The 26,580-nt window shown below is 45.6% G+C and overlaps 1 protein-coding gene across 2 annotated transcripts; it reads right to left on the minus strand.

The window, feature by feature from the left end:
- Positions 1-609: 609 nt before the first annotated feature.
- CALML4 (calmodulin like 4) lies at positions 610-26,580 on the minus strand. Of its 2 annotated transcripts, XR_005456341.1 has the most exons (6): positions 26,408-26,580; positions 26,250-26,280; positions 21,622-21,762; positions 18,763-18,951; positions 3,367-3,660; positions 610-637 (listed from the first exon to the last, which is right to left on the minus strand). XR_005456341.1 is itself a non-coding variant. In XM_038767238.1 (5 exons), exons 1-5 carry the CDS (start codon positions 26,561-26,563, stop codon positions 9,077-9,079), a joined length of 615 nt encoding a protein of 204 aa, XP_038623166.1. In that variant the 5' UTR covers positions 26,564-26,578; the 3' UTR covers positions 8,709-9,076. The 2 variants fall into 2 exon arrangements, 1 of the variants encoding a protein (XP_038623166.1); XM_038767238.1 differs by lacking the exons at positions 610-637; positions 3,367-3,660 and adding an exon at positions 8,709-9,174 and having other exon boundaries at positions 26,408-26,578.

Here is a 26,580-nt window from a genome sequence, read left to right on the forward strand (position 1 = left end):
GCTGCATTCCTTCTGTATTTTCTGAACAGAGTTATGGGAGTGTATGGTGTGTGTATGTGCGTGTGTGTGTGTGTGTGTCAGAGAGAGAGAGGATGTGAATGTGTGTGTGCACGCGTACATATGTGCTCACGTGTGGGCCTTCATATGTTTGTGTTAATGTCATTTCTGGTTTTCTCTGAATTTGTTTTCAGTTGGTATATGGAATTTTCCCACTTTCCAAAAAGTGTTTTTTGAAGGTTTTTTAAAGTTCACAGTATGGAATTTTTGATGCATTACCCCATCGTCTGAACCAGCTTCTGTGACACGCTCTTGCCTGCTGCCTCCATCACAGAGTATAAGTTTTTGATGGGCAGATGCAAAGCTGCCTTGGCGAGGAGATAGCTTAGAAGCCACGGGGTCCCAAAGGTTCGGAGCCACTCTCACCCCAAGTCTGGGTTCTGACAGCAGCCAGCCAGCCAGCTTTCTCCGAGTTCAGTTTTGTAACAAGTCCATCAACACTTGCTTTTGGCAACGGGGTAACGAATGTTCATCTAAACCCTTGGTACCAAACTAAGGAAATAAAAGATCTGTTGAAAATAATCCGTTTTTTGGTTTTTGCAACAGACAAGGGTCACGGTACAGCACTTCTGACTTTTTCCTGCAAAACAGCGAAAGACGCATTAGAGTAGACGCCATACCACCTCATTGTCCTGTGCATCTAAGTAGGCTAATCTGTGGAGCTCTGGTATTGGACGAGTTCAATTCACGTTTTCCATTTTTGACTTTTAGCCACTTTGCATTGTTGGTTTTCGGTATGCTTTTCTAGAACCACAGGCTGTACTTGCTAGCCATCCCTTTTCTTTTCCCGTTCTAAAGACATGCATGGCATTGGGAAGTCATTTTAGAGAACTAATGGATCAGTCGGTCCGGTCCATGTGTACTAAATAGCGGAAAGTGTAAATAGGTTGAAAGTTGTTTTTTCAGGAGATTGGGTGGGTGGGGGTGGGAGGGGAAAAGGGGGGATTAAAAGTGAAAGAAAAAAAGAAAGAAAAAGTGGTTCGCTCGACTTGTGTTCCAAAGTCCACACCAAAGAATGTAATGTATTCTCTGGTGTGCAGAATATTTTTATAGCTGGTTGAGAGTACAGGTAACAAGTTTACTCAAAAGGATAAAGAAGGAATACAAAATTTACCAGTTTTTCAGTCTGGGGTTTTCAGCCAAAACAATTGATGTCAGCTAGTTGTTCTCAGCATCGATGAAGGACCACCTTTTGTGTATGAAACTGTCTTTTTAAACCTTGCATTGATAACAAAATGACCGATTTTAATCTGGGTAGAATGAAATATCGCCGTAGGATACATTTACAAGTTCACATGAATTTGTGGCATCGAAAAAATAGTCTCCGTATTTTTAGAGCATCCCTTTGCCACTAAGTTGTTGACTTGAATTTTGAAAAAAAGTTTGTGTTTATATGTATATGTGTGTATATATGTATTTATAGATAAGTGTGTGTGAGCTATCAGTGAGTTAAATTGTCTTCCCCCTACGCACGTGTATTCCACACATTAACTGGCTGAGTTATTCACTGTACAGCAGTTTGTAATAAAAGTCTTTTAAATGTCAGTTAAAATAAAACATCGTAAACCAGGAAAGACTTCAGTTATAAATCAAATCTGATGTTGAGCTGTTTAAACACCTTTTTAAAAATTGCTGGTTTATTAATTTAGACTGATATATTTAGCAATAAAATCATCATTTTTGTCTAAATCTGCCCTTGGAATGGAAACGATGACTAAAATTGTAGAGATTTGGGTCCTAGCTCACATTTCCAAAGTATACAGAGCTCCGTTAATTCAGCTGTTTCTAAGGTGACTTGAAAAAACCTTGTTTTTTCCTTTAAAAAACAGTCTCAAGTCTGATCAGTAAAAGAGAGTGTGGGTGTGGGTGTGCTTGGGGGTGGGTGTGTGGGGGGGATACGTGTGTGTGTGTGTGTGTGTGTGTGTGTGTAGCTGAATTATAATAGAGGTGAAAATCATTTCCACCATTTATCTTGCTAGTCCCTATTTTAGGCTCTGTTTTGCTTGACACCCAACACTGCTGCAGACCCGATAAGAGTCAGTAGAGTAGTGGTGGAGATGGGGCAGGGGAGGAATGATTTTTCAAGTCACCTTTTCTATAATGTTCCCCAATAAAAGAGAGGGAGAGTAAGGGGAATGTCCTATCATCCTTGAACGCGGGTTGTTCATTCTCCAGTCTTCTCACGGAGACGGAGTAGCTTCACCCTACTTTCCCCAAATATTAAATCAAATGGCACGTTTACTGTGTGGAATCAGCCTTATGGTTCGAAGGTTCTAAACGGACCTTCTAATTCAGCAAAGACTATTGTTTGTGTCACGCTCTGCATATTTGTCTCAGAGGTAAAAAGTAATTCCCTGTTCTGATCAGTTTTCAACACTGGAGAGCCAATTCTGGCTGGGTACGGTGATTGTGTAACTGCCAGGCAGTCGGCTAACATCTCTCCACGTTGTCCCCCGTCTCTCACAATTGGTGTGTGTGTTTCTGTGTCTGTATATATGTTTGTGTACAGTACTGTATGTGTGTGTGTGTATATATGTATTTGTATATCTATATTTATACATATATACATGCACACAAATATGCGTAAATAGCTGTTTGAATTGCAGGGTTGAAGTGGCTTTTAATTGCTTTTGTGGGCATTATTGGATACATAGTTTCAAAACAAAATCTGAACTTGAAACCAGCCAAGCCTGGCTGAATTTATTTTGATATTCGGAGGGTTCATATGACTCTCATCGTTTCAGGCATCATAGACCCTGCTTAGCAAAAATTCACCTAAACCTCTGACGGAGCATGATTGCCTGATGGATTTTCCATGGGGTAGAGTTCGGAAACTGGCCAGAGTTGTATTCTGATTATCAAAAGTGATTCCGTGGAAAGAATGTTTTGCAAGTTCAGTTTTGAATATGTTCCACATTTCAGGGTTTTTTAAAGCATAGTTTCAAAGTATTTGGGACAGGATTTTGTTTTATCAATGTAAGCGTTGTTGAACTCTCTTTTCGTAAGCAAAGTTTAGACTCAAAAGAAAGGAGAATAGCTGGTGGTCCCCGAGAATGCTGCTGTTAATTGTTTAATTAACAAAAGGAAAATGTATATATACAGAATATAAAGTTACCATTAATTCCATGAACTTAAATCTGTGATTCATTGCCTTAAAACCTTTCTCTCTTAGAGTTTCCATAAAGCATGCCAAACCAGTAAAATGGCTTTTAAAATGTATAGTAGACCAATGTCAGTTTGTATAAAAGTACCAAGTGAAAATATTTATTACATGCATTGGAAAAAAATTGTTTACTTATTGAATGTTACCTGTTTATGTAGAGGTCTTTAGATGTAATAAAAAAAGCATTCAGTTAAGCCGTCTGCTGTAAAATATCTTCTGCTGGGGAAATGCAAAGTTGATGCTCAAGGACTCTGATGATACTGTGTGCTTCTAACACACCTTTCATCCAGAGAGGGTCAAACGTGGCAATTAGCCCATTCTCTCCCAACACACAGTAAGTAGGTAATGAATGTGTCGGGGATATTTTTCCCCAATCCTGACATTTGGCCAGCTGTGTGTTGGAATGCAGTGCCTGTTTACTCTCCCAGCCAAGCAAACACCTGTGTTTGGATGAGAAGACAATCACCAGGAAGTAAGTAGGCCAAGTGGACTAAGCTAACTAGGCAATATTGTTTATAGCCTTTGCCCCTGACGCTCTGTCTTCTCTCCTCCCTCCCTCTCCACCCCCTGAAAAATTGCCAAGAGAGCAGTGGGCGAGCAGGTGGTATTTCTCAGCGGCCCAAACTAGGTCCTTTGGTTATCGATCAGTGGTATTTATTGAGCGTTTACTGGGTGCAGAGCATTGTACTAAGTGCTTGGGAGAGGATAGTATAACAGTTGGTAAACATGTTCCCTGCCCACAGGGAGCTGATAGTTTAGACATTAGGTATCAGATAAGGGACTGTGGGCATTTACTCTGTATAATCACTGTTTGGACATGCTGGCAGTGTAGACTAATGGAAAAGGCACCAAGCAGGGAATCAGAATAATTGATCAATCAGTGGTGTTCATTATGAACAATAATAATAATGGTATTTAAGCACTTACTGTGTGCTAGACACTGTACTAAGCACTTGAGTGCTTACTATGTGCAGAACACTGAACTAAGCACTTGGGAGGGTACAGGTCAACAGAATTAGCCGACTAGTTCCCTGCCCACGACGAGTTCATGGTCTAGAGGAGTCATCGGTTCTAATCCTGGCTCCACCACAAAACACTGTGATTGCTGTACTTCAGTTTCCCAATCCATGATGGCTCAATAATCCTTAATCCAATGCACCTCACAAGTCAGTGAGAATCAAGGAGATTCTAGGCATAAAAGCACCAGGAAGAAAAGTGCATTGGAAACACAGGTTGAGGGTGGAGCACTATACTAAACGAGAGTTCACTAGAATAGTAGATGTGAACCCTGCCCTTAAGGAGTGTACAGTATAGTAGAGGACAGACAGACACTAAAATAAATTGCATGTAGGAGGAAGCAACATAGGTTCAACAGTCGTGTGTGTGTGTACACACAAGTGCTTAGCTGATGTGGACATGCTGAAGTGGCATTAGGAAGGGAAATAGGGAAGGAAGATTAAAGATAAATCAGTGAAGGCTTGATTAAAGCCCTACTAAAACGATATTTTCCTCCAAGAAGTGTTACCTGACTAATGCCTTGTTTCATTTATTTGTCCCTTATGCATTGCTTTTGCACTTGGGTCTTTACCCCTTAGCACTTTCAAATACAACTCACCCCCATGGCACCTACAGAATATATCCTTATATTCTGCCATTTCCTCCGTCTCTAATATATTTTACATCCGTCTCCCTCTCTAGAGCACAAGCACTTCGTATGCAGGGATCGTGTCTACTAACTCTTGTAACTCTCCCAGTAGCTTAGTACAGTGCACACAATAAGCACTCAGTACATACCACTAATAGATTACAGGCCAGCTGGCAGAGATGAGAGTTTGGAAGTGTCTCGAAGGTGAGAGTTTAGAAGTTCATTTTGTGCTTTTCAGAATAATCGGTCTCACCTTTCAAGGCAATGCTGCTGAGGGTTGCTGGGGTGGGGGGGGAGAGGGGTGTGTGTGTGTGTGTGTGTGTGTGTGTGTGTTTAGAAGTTCATTTTGTGCTTTTCAGAATAATCGGTCTCACCTTTCAAGGCAATACTGCTGAGGGTTGCTGGGGTGAGGGGTGGGGGTGTGTGGTGTGCGTGTGTGTGTGTGTGTGTGTTTACGTCTGAAAACAGGCCTGAGCATAGTGTGTGTGTCTGAAAATAGACCTGACCGTGCGTGTGACTGAAAATAAGCTTGTGGGGGTGGTGGTGGTGTTGGGCACGGGGGTGGGCGTGCGTGCGTGCATGCGTGCGTGCATGCAAACAGAAAGGCCTGACCAAAGAGAGTATTTACCAGGCATCACGGTTTGAGGAGTGTGGCATTGTGTGTGGCTCTGCTCTGTTTGCCTTGCTGCGTGATGTCTTTGCTGAAAATGACATGCCCCATTTTGACTGCATTACACCAGATTGGCCTGTCATTTCCCACCATCCCACAGCACTGCAACATCATTTAATGTTGTGCTTGTGTGCTCTTTTAGGCATCCCCCTGCTGGCTCAATTCTTCAGTCATTCTACTTCAGCTCACTGAACAGCATCTGTCACTTCAGAGCTGTGGGTTGCCTGTATTCTAAAATCTCCTCGTCTGAGGGCCCGAGCTACCTTTTTGTTTAAAAAAAAAAAAAAAAGCTAAGCTTGACTCATAGTTGGCCTCGATGAAACTATTCAGGACAGATGGACTATCCTTTTTTCTTACATATCTCTTGGGGTGGAGTCTCTATCACCTCCGTTGGTAGCCTTCACCAATGTTTCACAAACCCAAGAGTCGAGACTCTGTACTTCCGACAGAACTGTGTCATGCTTTGATTTAAACCCATTTCCACTCGTTTGGTCCTCGGCCGGTAGGAAATCCAGCTGGTTAATGTCCCCGTCATAAAAAACAAAAAGAAGTCATATGCTAAATGTCATTACCATTAATCCTCTCTAGGAAAAAGAACTCCAGTTCCTTTAAGGACCTATCTTCCAACTCTTTGGCAAAGTTCAGCTGTGACCAGTGAAAACCTCTGGTCATCTATAGGGTTTCCTTAGTATAGGACTGCTACCTTATGTCAATGCTCTCCATCGTTAGGCCACAGCGTTGTGCCGACTGTGTCTTCCTTGTGGTTACTTTCACAGCATTCGGCCCAATTTGATGAGGTAAGGACTTCTGGTTTGTCTCCTGTCCTCCATGTAATTCCCATCACGCCTTGCCCCAGCACATCTGGGTTTTGTTGAGATCCTCTCCTCCCTGCAAGACTGATATCACGACATTACGGAATCCCTGCCCGATGTAAAACGGAGGCAGAGAGTCTTGGCTTTTGGTCTCCATACTTGGGGGAGAGCTCCGGTATCGCATCTTTCTGACACTGGCTGAGATTTTCGGTGCGTTGCGTTGGGGTCCCGGGATAGTGTGGTACAAAAGAGGTTTTTTTCCCTGTGTACTGGACTAGGGTAGATAAGGCATTTAACTGAGAGTTTGTAATAGCCCGTGGAGAGAGGTGAGGGGTAACTTAGGAAGATGCAATAATAATAATTGTGCAAAGAAGCAGCTTGCCCTTGTGGATAGAGCATGAGCCTGGGAGTCAGAAGGTTCAGGGTTCTAATCCTGCTTCTGCCACTTGTCTGCCATGTGACCTTGGGCAGGTCACTTCTCCATGCCTCGGTTCCCTCATCTGTAAAATGGGGATTAAGACTGTGAACCCTATTTGGGACAGGGACTGAGTCCAACCCAATTACCTTGTATCTGTGCCAGCACTCAGTGCAGTGCCTGGCAGATAGTAAGCGCTTAACAGATACCAAAGTTATTATTACTACGTATTTATCACTATCTCTGGGCTAAGGACCGGAATAGATAAACAGATCATTGATCAGATGTAATCCCTATCCCACACGGGTTCCACATATACTAAGATGCAAGGAGAGCAGGTATCTTACCTTCAGTTTTACAGATGAGGAAACCATGGCCCAGAAAGGTTAAGTCACTTGCCCAAGGCCACACAGCAAACCAGTGACAACTGGAACTAGAACCTGGTTCTCCCAACTCCCAGCCCTGTGCTCACCTTCAAGGGAGGTGTTGGCTCTTTGGGTTTATTGCCTCTGTTAATAAATGTACACATTAATCAATCAATCAATCCATTATATTTGAACACTTACTGTATGCAGAACATTGTACTAAGTGCTTGGGAGAGTACAGTGAAACAGAGTTAAAAGACACATTCCCTGCCCGCATTGAGCTTACAGTCCAGAGGGGGAGACAGACATTAATATAAATAAATTAAGGAAATGTACACAGGTGCTGTGGGACTGAGGGAGAGGTAAAAAGAGGGAGCAAATCCAAATGCAAGGGTGACGTAGAAGGGAGTGGGAGAATAGGAAAAGAGGGCTTAATCAGGGAAGGCTTCTTGGAGATGTGCCTTCAGTAACACTTTGAATGTGGGGAGAATGATCATCCATACATTATAATAATAATAATTACGGTGTTTGTTAAGTGCTTACTAGGTGCCAAGCACTGTTCAATGCGCTGGGGTAGATACAAGGTAATCACGTTGTCCCACGTGTCCCATGTACAGATGATGTAACTGAGGCACAGAGAAGTTAAGTGACTTGCCCAAGATCACACAGCAGACAATGGCAGAGCCAGGATTAGAACCCATGTCCTCTGATTCCCAAGCCCATGCTCTTTCCACTAAGCCATGCTGCTTCTCCAGTTATGAGGAGGGTGTTCCAGCCCAGAGGTAAGATGTGGGTGAGAGGTCGGTGGCAAGAAAGACGAGATTGAGGTTAAGTGAGTAGGTTGGAATAGAGGAGTGAAGTGTGTGGACTGGGTTGCTGAGGGAGCAGTGAGCTGAGGTAGGAGAGGGCAAGGTGATGGAGTGTTTCAAAGCCAATAATAATAATAATGGTATTTATTAAGCACTTACTATGTGCAAAGCACTGTTCTAAGCGCTGGGGAGGTTACAAGGTGATCAGGTTGTCCCCCGGGGGGCTCACAGTCTAAGCAGCATGGCTCAGTGGAAAGAGCCTGGGCTTTGGAGTCAGAGGTCATGGGTTCAAATCCCGGCTCTGCCAATTGTCAGCTGTGTGACCTTGGGCCAGTCACTTCACTTCTCTGGGCCTCAGTTATCTCATCTGTAAAATGGGGATTAAGACTGTGTGCCCCCCCGTGGGACAACCTGATCACTTCGTAACCTCCCCAGTGCTTAGAACAGTGCTTTGCACATAGTAAGTGCTTAATAAATGCCATTATTATTATTATTAATAATAATAATAATCCCCATTTTACAAATGAGGTAACTAAGGCCCAGAGAAGTTAAGTGACTTGCCCAAAGTCACACAGCTGACAAGCGACGGAGCCGGGATTTGAACCCATGACCTCTGACTCCAAAGCCCGTGCTCTTTCCATTGAGCCATGCTGTAAGGAGTTTGATGTGGAGGTGGATGGGCAACCACTGGAGGTTCTTGAGGATTGGGAAAATGTAGATTGAACATTTTTATAGAAAAATTATCTGAGCAGCAGAGTAAAGTATGGGCTGGAGATGAGAGAGACAGGAGGCAGGGAGGTCAGCAAGGTGGCTGACACAGTCATCAAGGCAGGTTAGGATATGGGCTTGGATGATTATGGCCTCAGTTTGGATGGAGAGGAAAGGCCGGATTCTAGCGATGTGAAGGCTGGACTGCCAGGATTTAGTGATGGATTGAATATGAATTAAGACACTCTGCACTACTGGGGAAGTTGTTTATTTATACCAGCAAAATCTCGTTCTCAAGATTGACAGGTTGATCCCAGCAGGTGGGGCTCCATCGCTCCAGAGCGGAAGAATGCTTTTGATAGGACAAATTCAGCAATCTGAGAGTGGGAGAAGATCATCAGGCTCTGGGGAAGTTTCCTCTAGTATGGTAGTTCAGTAGTCTGGGATGGGAAGGGTGACCATCTGGATAAACTGATTGTATTGGATTTTGCCGCCTGGCCCGACGTTGGTTTCCCTGAGAAGGTTGTCCACTGTAATGAATTAGATTAGATCCTTTCAGGTCCCGGCAGGATTGGGATTCCAGAAGTTTGTATGCATTTGCTGAAGTGCCCAGGTCTATCGACCAGTAGGAAGCCCAACATTGAATTCAAAACAGCCAGGGGAAATCACTGTTGTAAATGCTCATTCTAAATACAGGTTAATCAGGTCGGACACAGTCCCTGCCCCAAGTGGAGCTCACGCTCTATGGAGGTGGGAGAAACTGAGGCACAGAGAAGTAATTTGCCCAAGGTCACATAGCAGGCAAGTGGTGGGACTGGGATTAGAATCCAAGTCCTCTGACTTCCAAGCCTGCGTTCTATCCACTAGGCCACGCAGCATCCTCTTCATTTTTCCTTAGTCGTGGTAAGAGCCGTGAGAAGCTGCTTTTTATTTAAAGTGTACAAGGGGAATGGGAGTCAAGAGAGTTTTGCCATGTTGGAAGCTCCAAACACCTGAAGGTATCTTCGCTCTACAAGTTTTGTTTTAAAAGAATTCTTACTATATGCACCGTAGTTTAATGTTTGCCAGGCTTTAGAACAGGCCACTTTTCAGGTCTGTGGTTATTTAAGGAGTCCCCAGTTTCAGCTAGCCACAGCTGCAGGCCTTTGGGGCTGCTGGAGAAAGGAGTGGAGGGAGGGAAGGATGGGTGGAGGAAGAGAATGAATGAAATGGGGGAGTTTAAATGTGAGAGAGGTGGGCAGGGCCCGGGAGCAGTGAGCATGTCCTAGGCCTGCTCTTCCTCCATCTGCAGGTTGACGAGATTGGGGAGAGTAGAAAGAAGAGAAATGTAAATGTAAACTGGAGATTAAGACTGTGAGCCCTCTGCAGCAAGGGGATTGTGTCCAGTGTGATTAGCTTGTATCTACCCCAGCGCTTAGTACAGTTCCTAGCTCATAGTAAGCGCATAACAAATACCATAAAAAAGGGAAAGGAGTTGACAGGTGGAGGATGGGAAGAGTTCTTATTTTTTAAGGCCAGTTTGTGCTAGGAGGAGGACTGAGTGGAGGGACACTACTGCTAAGCCTCAGCCCCACTAGGTAGGAGAGATGTGGGAGAAAAGGGAAGCCTGAGGAGAGAAGGTCTCTCTTCTGGGACTCAAACCTCTGGCCCCTAGAAACAAGGCAGGAGAGGAGCAGTGCAGCCTAGCAGATGGAACCCGGGCCTGGGAGTCAGGAGGACCTAGGTTTTAATCCTGGCTCCACCACTTGTCTGCAAGTCACTTCACCTCTTTGATCGTCAGTTCCCTCATCTGTAAAATGGGGATAAAGTCTGTGAGCCCCATGTGGGACAAGGACTGTGTCCAACATGACTATCTTGTGTATACCCCAATGCTTAAAACAGTGCCTGGCACATAGTAAGCACTTAAAAAATACAATTATTAGTAGTAGTAGTAGATGAGGAAAGCGTACATGTTTCTCACCCTTGCCTTCCTCCCGGGCCATCTTTCAGCCAATAGGAAATTTGTGTCACACTGACAAATGAGCCTGCCCCACTCTGGGGCTTTTGGGGAGGTAATAATAATGGTATTTGTTAAGCGCTTACTATTGACAAGCACTGTTCTAAGCATTGGGGAGATGTGACTTTCCCATCAGTAGGGCTTGTTCCTTTTTGTAGAGCAAGGAAGGGGGTGATGGGGAGAAAGAAAGATGGTGTGTGAACTCAGAAAACAGAAGTAAAGGGAAAAGGTTTAGCCCCAGCACTGATGGTCCAATCCCAAATTCTCCCTTACCGTTCAGGATGCAAGCTGCCCATCCTGTTCTTCCTAAGAAACTGGGTTCACCAGAGAAGCAGTATGGCCTAGTGAAAAGAGCATGAGCCTGGGAGTCAGAGAACTTGGGTTCTAATCCTGGCTCCATTGCTGTCTGCTGAGTGACCTTGAGGAGGTCACTCTGTGTCTCAGTTACCTCAACTGTAAAATGGCATTAAGACTGTGAGCCCCCTTGTGGGACAGGGACTGTGTTCAACACAATTGGCTTGTTTACACCACAGCGCTTAGAACCATCAATACTATTCCGATGGTAGTGACACCTGTCTACTTTGTTTTGTTTTCTGTCTCCCCCTTTCTAGACTGTGAGCCTGTTGTTGGGTAGGGACCGTCTCTACATGTTGCCAATTTGTACTTCCCAATTTCTTAGTACAGTGCTCTGAACTCAGTAAGCTCTCAATAACTACGATTGAATGAATGAATGAATGAACAGTGCTTGACACATAATAAGCACTTAACAAATACCATAGAAGAAACAACCTGATTAGCTTGTATCTATCCCAGTGCTTAGTATGGTGCCTGACATATAGTTAGCACTTAAAAAGTATCATTAAAAAAAGGATAACAAACCTGAGGGTGACTTCCTTGGAGTTAGACAAACCTAGGTCTTTGAGGTAAAAATTTTCATCTGCATGTCGAAATATGGTGGAAGATTCTTTTCAGCCTAGATTAGCATCATGGTATCTGCACCAGTAATTTTTTTATGGTATTTCTTAAGCACTTACTACATACCAGTCACTGTAGTAAATGCCGGGGTAGATACAAGGTAATCAGGTTAGACACAATCCCTGTTCCACATGGAGCTCACAGTCTTAATCCCCATTTTACAGATGAGGGAACCGAGGGACAGAGAAATGACATGATTTGACCAAGATCACGCAGCAGACAAGTGGTAGAGCAGGGATTTAGAACCCAGGTCTTCTGACTCCCAGGCCCGTGCTCTTTCCACTAGGCCACGCTGCTTCTCATCGTGGTGCTTCCTATTAAATCTTCTTTTCCCTGTCTTTGGCAATTTTGAGGTTCGAGTGTATTATGTTAAAGAAAAAGGTGCATCAAGTTTCAGATTTTAGATGCTGCCTTTGAAGTGGGTAAGAAGCAGCCAATTGTCTCAAGTAGGATATGACTATTGTCATTTTATCACATGGTGCTTTCCCAGAAAGGAGATCTGAACAAATTAGTCTGGGCAGTTGGAAAATCTCTTATAATTCTCTCTTCAGTCACCCTCCTTTAAATGTGTAATTATTATGCACCATGCTCTAGATGCCATTCTATAATAAATGATTGGGGTATTTTTAGGAAGTTGAGAAGACTGTAATTTATCTTCCTTCAGGGAAAATTTCTTCTTCAACAACTGACTGGCTACAAGCATGCCAGGATGAGCTCTCCAGATATGAGGTCCTGCTACTGCTGGGAGTTCAAATGGGAACTTTCCTGCTAGATGATAGCTGCCAGCGGGAGATTCCCTAATACCCTCTTTAATGGGAAACACAATTTTCCAGTCTTGTGCTGGTGCCTGACAATGCCATCTGGGGAGGATCTGGCCCCGCTTGCTAACGACTTCCTGTCCCTCGTCTGTATCAGGGTAGAGCGCCAGGGCAAGGAGACCAGAGAGAAGCCCAGTTCCAAGATGTATGTTGGCAATCGAGCCCGCTCCAATAAACGAAGAAGCAGTGTGGCCTAGTGGATAGAACACTGGTCTGGGCATCAAAAAGACCTGGGTTCTAATCCTGGCACTGCCACTTGCCTGCTGTGGGACCTTGGGCAAGTCACTTCATTGCTCTGGGCCTCAGTTACCTCATCTGTAAAATGGGGATTGATACTGTGAGCCCCATGTAGACTGGGACTGTGTCCCACCCGATTTGCTTGTATCCACCCCAGTGCTTAGTACAGTGCTTGGGAATTAGTAAGTGTTTAACGAATACCACAATTATTATTATTGTTATCATTATTATTATTATAATCCTGGCTCCTTCACTAACCTGACGTGCAGCCTTGGGCAGATTACTTAATTTCTCCGTGCCTCAGTTTTCTCAACTGTAAAAAGGGGGCCTATTCTCCCTCCTACTGTGACCCCCCTGTGGGGCAGGGACTGTGTCCAACCTAATTAACTTGTATCTACCTCAGTGCTTAGCACAATGTTTGACACATAGTAAGCACTTAAATACAAAAAAACCAACAAACAAAACACCTCCCTCCTACCTACCTGGACAGATCAATCCCCTCTAGGTGGGAAGGAAGGTGAGAAGAGGGTTTCACGAGGGAGGAATGGTCTCAATTTGGGTGTCCAAGCCTGGCCCAGAGTGTCAGGGCAAGAGTGGGGATACTTCTTCCACATAGGCACCCACTGCATGGAGACAGTGAGGGTGATGTCCCCCAATCGTGCGCCTCTGGCAAGACCTGTGTTTCCAATCAAGCCTGACAAGACTCAAAATGGTGCCTTTCTGACTGACCCATTAGCTACTGAAGCTCGTCTCTGCCCAGCCCCTTCCTTGCCTGAAATTTTTGTTCCCTTCCCTCCCTGCCAATGAAAATGCAGAGTTGGCACCTCCACCCTCCCATTGTGCCCACTTCCTAATCTTTCCAACAGGCAGCAGCACACTTGCTAACTGCCAACCAAGCACGGCTCAAAAGAATCTGCCTTCAGGACAAGGAGAGGCCCAAAGTGCTGGGATTCTGCTGTCGCATCTTGCTGAGTTCAGCTGAGAAAACCTGTGTCTAATTGCAGTACGGCTCCAGACAATTTGGAAGAGTTTAAGGTACTTGTATTTTTTTCATGGTGTTTTTTAAGAGCTTACAATGTGTCAGGCACTAAACTAAGCGCTGGGGTAGATACAAGAAAGGATGGACACCTCCTACAGCTTGGATGGGCCCTGCAGGGGGGATGACTGGGGGAGATCCCTCAGCCTTCCAACTCACTGACACCTCTCCCACCACCCCTCCATCCTGCAGGGGGAGAAAGAGCCTAAAAAGCATCCCTACTCCTTAGCAGGGTATCTCTAAAAAAGTAGCTAGGCCAGACACACTCAGAAGCAATGTGATCTAGTGGTTAGAGCCCGGGCCTGGGAGCCAGAAGGATCAGGACTCTAATCTGGGCTCCATCAGTTGTCTGCCGTGGGTCCTTGGGCAAGTCACTTCACTTCTGGGCCTCAGTGACCTCATCTCTAAAATGGGGATTAAGGGTGTGAGTTCTATATGGGATATGGACTGTGTCCAACCTGATTACACTGTATCTTCCTCAACACTTAGAAGAATGCCTGGCACATAGTAAGTGCTTAACATACCAAAAAAAATGAGGCAGGGGGAGGGAGTGGCATGGTTTGGCTTAAAGCAGGACTGTGTCCCCTCATGTCTCCTATGGCAACAGGAAGTGGTAGTTTTACTTTTTCTGGACTTGACAGAAGTGTGTTATTTCTGTTAACATTTCTTTGAAATACTTCTTTGGTGGTTAAACAACTGAGGTGTGCATGTGGGGGTGTGTGTTTGGGGACCTACATCATTTGCTTTAGTTTTAGGCCATTAACCACAGGAATTAGGAGATCAGAAGCTTCCTACTTGACAACTATCCACCTGGTAGAGAAAAGGGCTCAGTGGAACCCCTATATCTCAGACCTTCCAGAATAGCATTTTAACCATGAAAGGTATGAAGGGCAAGATCTCATGTATTATTGGATGGAAAAAATGGGAGGGGAAATATTAATACACCTAGTTGATGCTCCAGACTTTGAGGGTGATTTTTAAGCAGCTCAGTGAGGTCCACAAGTGCTTCCTGAATTCAAAGACCTTTTCGACTTCCACTGTTGGCTGCTCAGCAAGCTGGTGGCCATGTCATAGCCCTTTTGGCTGACGAGGCTTGAACCTAAAAGGATTCAGCCCTCCCGACTGAGCTTTTGTCCGTGCTTTTGGTTTCAGTGGGTTTCCCCCAATATCCTGCCTTTTTCCAAGCGGATCCAAAGGACTGATGGAACTCTGTCCTAACATGCCACAGAAACTTCTGCCCTCAAGCACTTAGTACAGTGCTCCTCACACAGTAAACACTCAATCAATACCAATGATTGAGTACCCAGAAACATCACTCATTTCCCCACACTTGTATTGAGTTGAAAAAACAAAGGTCCTTCCATATTAAAGAGTAAGATTGGGATTTAAATGGAATGTCCTGGGGCTATTTAACTGTGAGATTGTGACATTGGTGCCATCTTGGTCAAAGATATCCTTGAGTTGGGTACTCAGGTTAGTGAGTCAGCCTGGTGGTCACTCAGGACCAGTTTGCTCCCTCCCAGCCCTGTCCTTTCAGCCTTCCTCATTTTCCCCCACCTTTGGACACATTGCTCCAACATAAAAATGATATTATTTAAATTATACATTATAAAGTATTCATTTATATTAACATCTGTTGCACCCTCTAGACTGTAAGTTCATTATGGGCAGGGAAAGTGTCCACTAATTCTGTCATATTGTACTCTCCCAAGCACTTAGTACAGTGTTCTGCACATAGTAAGCGCTCAAAAAATACCATTGATTGATCACAGTGTAGTGAGAGATCATCACTGAACGCTCCCACTGCCACATCTCAGTTTGCCTCTTGTTTCTACAAGAGCAAAGCCAGACCATTTCTATTTCTTGCCTTAAATCTTCATGGTCCACAGTCAGTGCTCAGTAAATACCAATGATTGATGGATTGACTGGAAGAATTGTTCAAAAGGCCAGAGAGCAAATTTCCTCCTCCCTTTCTCCCTCTGTACATTTGATCTGTCTCATAGCTTGGGCCATGGACTTGGTTGTCATTTGTAGGACAGGATTTTGCCAGGGCCACTCAGTGGGTATATAGCCTAACTTCAGTTTCCTCATCTGCAAAATGGGGATCCAGTACCTGCTCTCTCTCTCTCCTACTTAGACTAAATGCTCAATAAATATGATTGAATGAATGAATGTGAGCCCCAAGAGGGACACGACTGTACTACCCCAGTGCCTAATAAAGTTTTTGACACACAGTAAGTGCACAACAAATATCATAGTTATTATTATTATTCCTTCTTCTCCCCGACTCCAGATCCCACCAAATCACTCCAGTAAAATACCATAAGGCAGGCGGGTTGGGAGCAAGAGGCAGAACAAAGATATAGCAGGTAGGAATACAAACAGGTCAGGGAAAAAATCAACCAGAGTACAGTGTAACAGAATTAGCAGAAACGTTCCTTGCCTGTAGCAAGTTTACATTCTGGAGGAAGAAATAGTAGAATATACAAATAAAAAGCAAGAGATTTGGAATCAATTGTATTTATTGGGCACTTATTACATGCAGAGCACTGTACTAAGCATTTGGGAGAGTACACTACAACAGAATTAGCAGACACAGTTCCTTGCCCATAATGAAATATAGATGTGCTAAGGAAGTGCGGCAGGGGAATTTTTTGTTTTTTCTTAATGGTATTTGTTAAGCGCTTACTAAATGGCAGGCACTGTACTAAGCACTGGGATAGATGTGAGCCCACTGTTGGGTAGGGACCGTCTCTATATGTTGCCAACTTGTACTTCCCAAGTGCTTAGTACAGTGCTCTGCACACAGTAAGCGCTCAATAAATACAACTGAATGAATGAATGAATGAGGTAACTGAGGCACAGAGTGGTGAAGTGACTTCCCAAGGTCACACATCCAATGAGCCAGGATTAGAACCCAGGTCCTTCTCACTCCCAGGCCTGTGAGCTATCCACTAGACCACTCTGCTTCTCAAGGTGTGGTGAATTCCTAGTGGAAACAGGATTTTAGCAAGGCAAAGCAATGAAAGTTCTTAAGAGGTCTTGTCGGAAGCCAATTTGGAAAGGCTTGTCCTGATTAATTATGGTATTTGCTAAGGGCTTACTATGTGCCAGGTACTATACTAAGAATGGGGGTGGATACAAGCAAAACGATTTGGACACAGGCCCTGTCCAATGTGGGGCTCACAGTCTCAATCCCCAATTTACAGATGAGGTCATTGAGGCCCAGAGAAGAGAAGGGACTTGCTCAAGGTCACATAGCAGACAAGTGGCAGAGTCAGGATTAGAACCCATGACCTTCTGACTCCCAGACTCTGTTGGTGCCCCTGCTGGCTTCTCGGGATGCTGCCCTTGCTGGAAATTGGGTGGGTGGATGACAAGATTGATCTCAATAAATAGCCATTACTCCTCCTCCTCCTCTACTCTGTTTGCTCTTCCAGCTGTCAAGGGACAGAGGTCAGGCCCGGCCACCCCCGGGAAACTGCTCTGAGGGCCAGAGCCATTCAAAAGCTTGAGCTTTTGTGAGGTCATTTATATTCTTGGAAAGCCTTTAGATCCCTGCAAGAGATGAACCATTGTCCCGGGTCATTGTTCTCCCGAGATGGGAAAGGACCCTTCCAGTCTGCCAGGGGATCGACTTCGGATGAAACAACGTGGGTAACAAATCATTTTCCTGTGGTTTTGAAAAATCACTTTTAAGCATTTCTGTACTAATAGAGGCTTTAGAGCAAAATGTGGAAACCCAAATGTGCCTTCCCTGAGAGACACCAGAACAACTCTCTGTTCTTGAACCTTTGCTCAGACTCTCATTAGGCTGCAAATTTAGTTCTTTTCTCCTGTCCCATTCCTCCCTGTGACTTTTGGATGAATTCTCCAAACTCAGTCGGGTAGGCTATCAGTTGTCTACTCTCTGCCCCCTTAAAGCATTTGATATCCTCAACCCCACAGCACTCATGTCCATAACCAAAATTTATTTTAAGGCCTGTTTCCCTGTCTAGACTGTAAGCTCCTGGTGCCTCTAGATTGTAAGCCTGCTGTGGGCAGAGAACTTATTCAGTCATATTTATTGAGCACTTAGTGTGTGCAGAGCACTGTACTAAGTGCTTGGGAGAGTACAATGCAACAGTAACAGACACATTCCCTGACAACAACAAGCTTAATTTATCTGCCAGCTCTGTTGTACTATCTGCAGAGCTTATTAGTGGGTTCTGCACATATTGAGCACTCAGTAACTACCATTGAAGGTGATGAGGAGCAGGGAACATGTCTACCAACTCTTTTGTACAATGCTCTGCACACAGTGAGCGCTCAATAAATACCACTGAGGTCAGAGCATGGAAACACCCAACAGACCAGGGTCGGGCTTCCTCCGACACATGTCTTTCACTAGTTTAGCTGAGAGCTTACGTTTTCTCCTCAATCCTATTTGGCTTCTTTTTGGCCCACTGGAGAATTTAGATAACTGGCATTTGGATTGTGGGGGTTGCCCGAGATGCATGTTCGTGAGGGGTTTTGAAGAAAGTCTCCTCGAACTCCATACTGGACCAGGACCAGGCCCATAACAACAGGTAGGACCCAGTAATTACACCTCTCCAAGAGGTCTTCCTGACTAAGCCCCCCTTTCCTCTTCTACTTCACCCTGATTTGCTCCCTTTAGTCATCCCCCCTCCCAGCCCCACAACACTTTAAGTACGTATCTGTCATTTACTTCTATTAATTGTCTGTCTCGCCCTCTAGAGTATAAGCTTGTTGTGGGCAGGGAATGTGTCTGTTAAATTGTACTGTCCCAAGTGCTTAGTACAGTGCTCTGCACACAGTAAGTGCTCAATAAATATGACTGAAGGAATGGAGTGGACAGGAACCTGGCCATCCAGAAGACCTGACTATAATCCTTGTTGGAGACTCCCCCTTTTCTCTCCCACCCTTCTCACCCTATCCCAGAGTGTATCACCCATAATCAATCAATCATAATTATGGAGTGCTTACTGTGTGCAGAGCACTGTACTAAGTGAACACTTGGTAGAGCGCCCAAGCAGAAGAAACCAGGGCTAATTACCTTCCTGGTTCGACAGCTTCTCTCCCATTTGGGTGAGTTTGGCTCTTAGTTCGGTGGCGGTGATGTAGCCCTTCTTCTCTCGGTCGGTCATCAGCATGGCCAGAAGGATTTCTTTCTTGGGGTCCTCCTGTTGCATTTGCTGATGCATGATGGTGAGGAAGGTAGAGAAGTCGAGCTCTGCATTTCTGTCTGGAAACCCCGAGACCAAAGAGAGTCAGTTGGACTTATTTATTTGTATTTATCAAGTGTTTAGTGGGTGCAGAGCATTGTACTAAGCACAGAGGTGGCGATGGGGCATCAGGGATGTGGCCAGTGACATTCTGGGAGTCGGACAAGATAGGCTGGGTCTTCCAGAGGCTGCTCTACATTTTCCTTCCCAGTGGAGTGGTGGTGGGCTGGGGAAGAAAAAAACCCCGGGCTTGAACACCACAGCCAGCCCTATCCACTGCTCCTTCATGGGTGACCTGAGTCCCTACTTATTTGGGATGAGGAGGCAAAAGCAGAAATGGGGCCAGGCACCAAAAACAACATATGTGACAGCACCAACAAGGAACACATTTTGGGGTGTGCGCAGGACGGTTGGACCTGTGGACCCCCAGGTGAATTTTACCTTCAGCACCGTGGTCTTTGAGTACCAAGGACAAAGCATGAGCCCAGGAGTCAGCAGGACTTGGGTTCTAATCTCAGTTCTGCCACTTGCCTGCTGTGTGACCTTGGGTAAGTCACTTCACTTCTCTGGGCCTCTGTTCCCTCATCTGTAAAATGAGGATTAAGGCTGTGAATGCCATACGGGACAAGGACTGCGTCAGGCCTGATTAACTTGTATCTACTGCAGTGCTTAGAATAGTGCCTGGCACATAGTAAGTACTTAACAGTACCATAAAAAAAAGGATGTATTTGGATGGTGAACACCACTGAGATCCTGTGGTTCCAGCAGCAACCAAAGGGAGTGTTTGGGAGCTTGGAGTTGTAGGTACTGTCTGAAACATGGAACAAGTTTTAAGCTAAGTTTCTGACAGCATTTTCTTTCTATCAGAAAAAATCCCCCAACCCCTTTTTATAGGAGAAAACCAAGCCATACAGCAACAGGTCCTTGAGCTCCTCTGTGGCGCAGTTGATCACAGGATGCTTTCTTCCGTCAAATCTGACCTTTGGCAGTGGCCGGGGCTCTTGCGTCTTGGCCTCTGCCCTCCCTCAGAGTCCTGTTGCTAAGGTCGTGTTCTCTCCGCTGTCGCTTACTACCTCTCAGTTCATTCTGTTTGTTAGCCATAGCATTTCAGATCTTTCCAGTCTGCCCTTAAGTCATGGTTTTATTCACTGGTCTGTGGGGGTCCGGTGGTCCGCTAGACCTGCTGACCCAGGGCCTGGACCCTCAGTCTCTAGCGCTCTTTCAGAGCTAACTCCAGCCCGGGCTAGCAGGCCTGGGTGTGCATTTCCTGCCCCTTGCTCAGGATTCAAAGCTTTCCCTCTGCCATCTGAACCTCAGGCAGTGGCTTAATCTTCTCTTCCATAGTGAGTTGGGGTGCCTATTTGGTGCTTCTTTTGTGGCAGCCAAGCCGGTGGTCCATGCTGTTCTGGGGAATCAGGAGAGCTGGGTTTTAGTCCCCGTTCTAATCCCAGCTCCACCACTTGTCTGCTGTGTGACTTTGGGTAAGTCACTTCACTCCTCTGTGCCTCAGTTACCTCATCTGTAAAATGGGGTTGAGACTGTGAGCCCCATATGGGACGGGAACTGTGTCCAACTTGATTTGCTTGTATCCACCTAACATGTAGAACAATGCCTGGTACATAGTAAGCGTGTAACAAATACCACAATTATCATTATTATTGAATGAATGAAATGCAGATCACTGTACTAAGCTCTTGGAAGAGCACAATATAACAATAAACAGACACATTACCAGTGTAGAGTTGGGGGAGAAAGGATGCAGAGCTCCTGGCCCTCCCTTCCCTCCCCCTGACAGAGCAGCACCGTGGCCTAGTGGATAGAGCACAGGCCTGGGAGTCAGAAGGACCTGAGTTCTAATCCCAGCTCTGCCACTTGTCTGCTGTGTGACCTTGGGCAAGTTAGTTCACTTTTCTGGGCCTCAGTTACCTCATCTGTAAAATAGGGATCAATAATAATAACAATAATGGTATTTGTTAAGCGCTTACTATGTGCAAAGCACTGTTCTAAGCACTAGGGAGGTTACAAGGTGATGAGGTTGTCCCACGGGGGGCTCACAGTTTTAATCCCCATTTTACAGATGAGGTAACTGAAGCACAGAGAAGTTAAGTGACTTGCCCAAAGTCACACAGCTGACAGTTGGTGGAGCCAGGATTTGAACCCATGACCTCTGACTCCAAAGCCCATGCTCTTTCCACTGAGCCATGGGTCAGGGACCACATCCAACACGATTTACTTGTATCCACCTCAGCACTTAGAACAGCACCTGGCACATAGTAAAAGCTTAAATACCACAATTATTAACTCTCTCAATTGACCAGAGGAAGCACAAACTGGACGAGAGTAGCTTCCATGTGTATGCCGAGCCCAGACAAATATATGTGGCTGCCTTGCTTGCAACCAGAAACTCTAGTTCCCCCCAGTGCCTGCTTCATCGGGCTGGAAACAGAGCTGGCTGCCATCCCAGCGGCCATTAAGCAGCGGGCAGCATCCGCTCCCATTCTTTTATCTTTACAAAACCTCCTTGAGGCTCACCCGGAGAGGACCCGGCACTTGTGCCTCGGTCCCATCCCGGGCTGGCTCTGGTTCGATCATCGTCTCCTCCTCTCTGCCCATTTTCTAGCTGGCTCAGAACCCTCCATCCTCCCCCTCTTCTGGCTCCCAGAGGCTCCTGGGCTCTTCTCGACACTTACCTATTTTATGAGCCAGAAGGTGCCGATCCACCTCTCCGGGGGTTGGGCTCACCCCCAAGCAGCGCATCACCACAATCAGGTCATTGGCTTTTATCTTTCCCCTTTGCTTCTTGTCGTAGAGGGAGAAACATTCTTTGAATTCTGTTGGCATGCAAGAAAGAGAGAGAAATCGCAGGAGTCAGGACCACCCACACCCCCATCCTCCTCATCGAGCTGTCCTTTTTTTTTCCTTTTTTTTTTTTTTAGCTCCCTTCCCTACACGGGTCAGCTGGGTAAACTAAGAACCAATTTCCAGCTGTTTCTCATCCCCAGTATTGGTTAAATAAGGCAGAGATAAAGTAGGGTTGCTTCCACCTCCAGGCCCTCATCCTACCTACTCCTCCTATTCGACAATCGCTCCCCATGCCCCCGTCAAAGCCTTGTTGAAGGCACATCTCCTCCAAGAGGCCTTCCCTAAGCCCTCTTTTCTTCTTCTCCCATTCCCTCCTGCACCTTGCTCCCTTCATCCATCCCTCTTCGCAGCCCCACAGCACATATGTCCACATCTGTAGTTTAATTTATTTCTATTAATGCCTTTCTCCCCCCACTAGGCTATAAAGCTCATTGTGGGCAGGAAATATGTCTGTTGTTCTAGTGTCCTCTCCCAGGAGCTCAGTACAGTGCTCTGCATACAGTAAGCACCTGATAAATAGGACTGACTGACTATTCCAAGAGCTGGGAGAAAATTTTAGCCCAGTTCCCAGCCTCAAAAGCCAGTTCCCCACCCGCTTTTGCCCTAATTCAGCGTGGCCTAATGGAAAGAGCTTGGGTATGCGAGGCAGAAGGACCTCGGTTCTAATCCCAACTCCGCCACTTGTCTGCTGGGTGATCTCGGGCAAGTCACTTCACTTCTCTGGGCTTCAATTTACCTCATCTGGAAAACAGGATTAAGATTGTGAGACCCATGAGACTGTGTCCAACCTGATAAGTTTGTATTTACACCAGTATTTAGTACAGTGCTTGGCACACAGTAAACAGTTTACAAATGTCATTAAAAAAATTCAAGCTAATCAATCTACCAGTGACATTTATTGAGCACTATCTGCAGAGCACATACAATACCACAGGGACAGCAGAGACATTTCCTGCCCACAGTGGACTCCATTTTCTCTGGTTCAGCCCTCTGCTAGCCTGGGTAACAGTCAGTCTGTCAATTATGTTTATTGAGAGTTTACTGTGTGCAGATCAATGCATTAAGAACTTGGGAAAGTACAGTACAACAGTAAGCAGACATATTCCCTGCCCTCAAGGAGCTTGCAGTCTAGAGGGGGAGACAGACATTATTAGAAATAGATAAATTACAGATATCTACGTAAGTGCTGTGTGGTGGGAAATCTTGTGCTTAACGGTGGCTATTATTCTTTCTCTCAGCCTTCTCCATTTCATGTTCAACCCCTATATACTTTCCTCAGAAGATCTATTTCTACCACTTGGTTCTAGTGTGTCCATATATCAGCCCATACAATCTCTAGAGGCCAGCTTTGGCCCTCCCCCTCTTCCCCTTTCCTTCCTTCCTTCCTTCAGCCCCCAGTCTTTAAAGGAAGAGGCCTGCCTGGAAGTTAATGGGGGTGTCTGGGGGAGGAGGTAGCATGGTCGCTACATGGGAACTTAAGGCTCCTTAACTTACCCTAATTAACAAAGTATGGAGCTGGCTCAGCCTCTGAACCTGAGGCTAGCAAAACAGCTTTTGAAATTCTTAAGGGGATAGAGTTACCAGCTGGGAAACTAATGGAACAGACCCTTTGAAAACCGAGAGGCAAGGTAGTTAGGGGGAGTGGTTCTTTCTAAGATCTGACTTGACTACTCTTTTCTCCCTTTCCACTGGGGTGGAGGAGGAGGAAGAAAGCTCTAGAAGCAGCAGCAGGTAGTTGGGGGTGTAGGGGTGGGGTGGGGGGGGTTGATGACAAGGGAGCCGGTAATGAGAGGTGACACGGCACAGCAGGATGGTGACTCGTAAACTGAACGATTAGAAATCCATGATGACATCTTCATTTCCTGCCAGAGTTTTAATTCGGTATGAAATCGTTCGGCTCAGGAGAGAGAGTGAATTCTCTGCATTCCTGCCATATGATGTCACATTTCATTTGGGGTGAGGAAGAAGGAAACAGGCTCTGCTTAGAGAAAGAGGCTCTTCTTTGGGGTGGACTGGATCTAGGGAAGCCCCTAGTGATGGGAATTTTTAACCCTTAAATCTATCCCACCTTAGTTGTGCCTCTAATAAATGGTATTTGTCGAGCACTTACTATGTACAAAGCACTGGACTAAGCTGTGGGGTAGATACAAGCTAATCCTGTTGGACACAGTCCCTGTCCCTCACAGGGTTCACAGTCTAAGCAGGAGAGGGAACAGGAATTTAATCCCCATTTTACAGATGAGGAAACTGATGCCCAGAGAAGTGAAGTGGCTTGCCCAAGGTCACAAAGCAGACAAGTGGCAGAGCTGGGATAAGAACCCAGGTCCTTCTGACTCCCAGGCCTGTGCTCTATCCACTAGGCCATGCTGCTTCTCTCTCTCTCTCTTTTTTTAATGGCATTTGTTAAGCACTTACTATGTACCAGTCACTGTAGTAAGCACTGGGGTAGAGACAAGAAAATCAAATTCGACACAATCCCTGCCCCATATGGGGCTCCAAAGTCTAAATCAGAGGGTGGAGGATTCAATCCAACTACTTGCCACTCTCCCTCTCCCACCTCTGATCCCCACCCCTTCATGGCCCCATTCTATCTCTCTGGTCCACCTGGGACCTCAGCCTTCCTTTTATTTTTATGGTTTTGGTTAAGCACTTGCTATGTGTCAGGCACTGTTGTAAGCACTGGAGTAGATACAGGGTCATCAGGTTGGACATAGTCTATGTCCCACATAGCTCACAGTCTTAATCTCCATTTTACAGATTAGGTAATTGAGGTTTAGAGAAGTAAAGTGACTTGCCCAAGGTCACATAACAAGCAAGTGGCAGTGCTGGGATTAGAACCCAGGTCCTTCTGGTTCCCAGACCTATGCTCTATCCATTAGCTGAGAAGCCACGTAGCCTAGTAGATAGAACCTGGGCCAGTGAATCAGAAGGACTTGGCTTCTAATTCTGGCTCTGTGGACATCAGTTCCCTCATCTGTAAAATGGAGATTAAGACTGTGTGGTACAGGGACTGTGTCCAACCCAATTTGCTTGTATCCACCCCAGTGCTTAGTACAGTGCCTGGCACATAATAAGCACTTAACAAATACCACAATCATTATTATTATTATTATTATTGTTATTATTGTTATTATGTGTGAGTTTGGGCTGGGGTCCTGACTTCATTCCTATAGCCCCTCAAATAGCCTGCTGAGAGCTTATTCAATATTTCTTTTCCCTCACCCCTCCTTCTAGAATCAGAGCTGAGTGTTCCGGAAGAAGGGAAGGGCTGGGAGGGGAATAATAATAATGATAATAATAATGATTGTGGCATTTAAGCATTTACAATAAGACAAGCACTGTTCTATGCACTGGTTTAGGTACAAGCTAATCAGGTTGGACACAATCCCTGTCCTACTGGGGCTCACAGTCTTAATCCCCATTTTACAGATGAGATCATTGAGGTGTAGAGAAGTTAAATGACTTGCCCAAGGTCACACAGCAGACATGTGGCAGAGACTAGGCCATACATCAGGAGAGGCGAAGGAACTCCAATTGAGTGGGGAAGAGGGGGGAGCTTAGGAAGAGTGTTCCATGTCTTGGGGGCGACCTAGTTAAAGAGCCCACTGTGTCTGCTGGGGAAATGGGGACTCTGAAAAAATGATCTCCCACATTCCATTCTTCTTTAGCTTTGTGGGATCAATAAAGTCCAGTGGACTTTAGCTGAGGCTGCCTGTTAATTTCTTTCCCAAATCTGATTTAACAGGTTTAGGGCGAAGTGTTTGCAAGTGGCTGATTCTAGCAAAATCTCCCTTGATCTCTGTTTCCTTCCCCTCATCCTACTGAAGTTAAATGTAAAACCCCCTTCTATTCCAAATTTGGAGCTGCCAACCCGGACTCTGGCTTTATGCCTCTCGACTGTAAGTTCGTTGTGGGCAGGGACTGTATCGGTTTATTGTTGTATTGTACTCTCCCAAGCGTTCAGTCCAGTGCACTGCACACACCAAGCGCTCAAGAAATCCAATTGATTGACTAATCTGGAGCTTCTGTCCTCTCTGGAGACGTTTGAGTTCCCCCCAATACCGGGTCTCTGAGCCAACAAGCAACCAGTGTTTCCAACTCCCCAGAAGGATGGCGTAGTGGATAGAGCACAGGCCTGGGAGTCAGAAGGTCATTGGTTCTAATCCCACCTCCTCCAGTTGTCTGCTGTGTGACTGGGCAAGTCACTTCACTATTCTGTGCCTCAGTTACCTCATCTTTAAAATGGGAATTGAGGCTGAGAGCCCCACATGGGACAGCTACTGTGTCCAACTTGATTTGCTTGTATCCACCCCAGTGCTTAGTACAGTATCTGGCACATAGTAAGCACTTAACAAATACCGTCATCATCAAGGAGGTGTTTGAATGAGAAACGCCATTAAGTCCCAAAATGGTTTTGACTGCCCCCCAACCTAATTAAAAAGTCAACTATACGTACCGTTGATTTGATCCTGGGACAGAAACTTTGCCTGTAAGTGAGAGGAAGGGGAAGGAGAGATGAAAGGGACAAAGTAAGCGAAATGGGAGCAATCTGTCCAGAGTTTGCCGCCACAGCTTTGGTGCACCGATCCAAAGCCAGGCAGTGGGTTTGCTCACCATGGGTCCGAAGAGGAAAGGGATTCGGTCTGAGACGGGGGAGCGACTTGGGCCTGTGGTGGGGGATTCCGTCCTCGACTCCCTCTGCCTTTCTGCCCGGGTGAATGCTAAAGTCCATTCACCAGGCGGGGGTGGAGAAGCCCTGGCGACTGTCATAAATACTCGGCTGCCAT

The sequence above is a fragment of the Tachyglossus aculeatus genome, chromosome 26, assembly GCF_015852505.1.
Source record: "Tachyglossus aculeatus isolate mTacAcu1 chromosome 26, mTacAcu1.pri, whole genome shotgun sequence".
Classification (NCBI taxonomy): domain Eukaryota; kingdom Metazoa; phylum Chordata; class Mammalia; order Monotremata; family Tachyglossidae; genus Tachyglossus; species Tachyglossus aculeatus.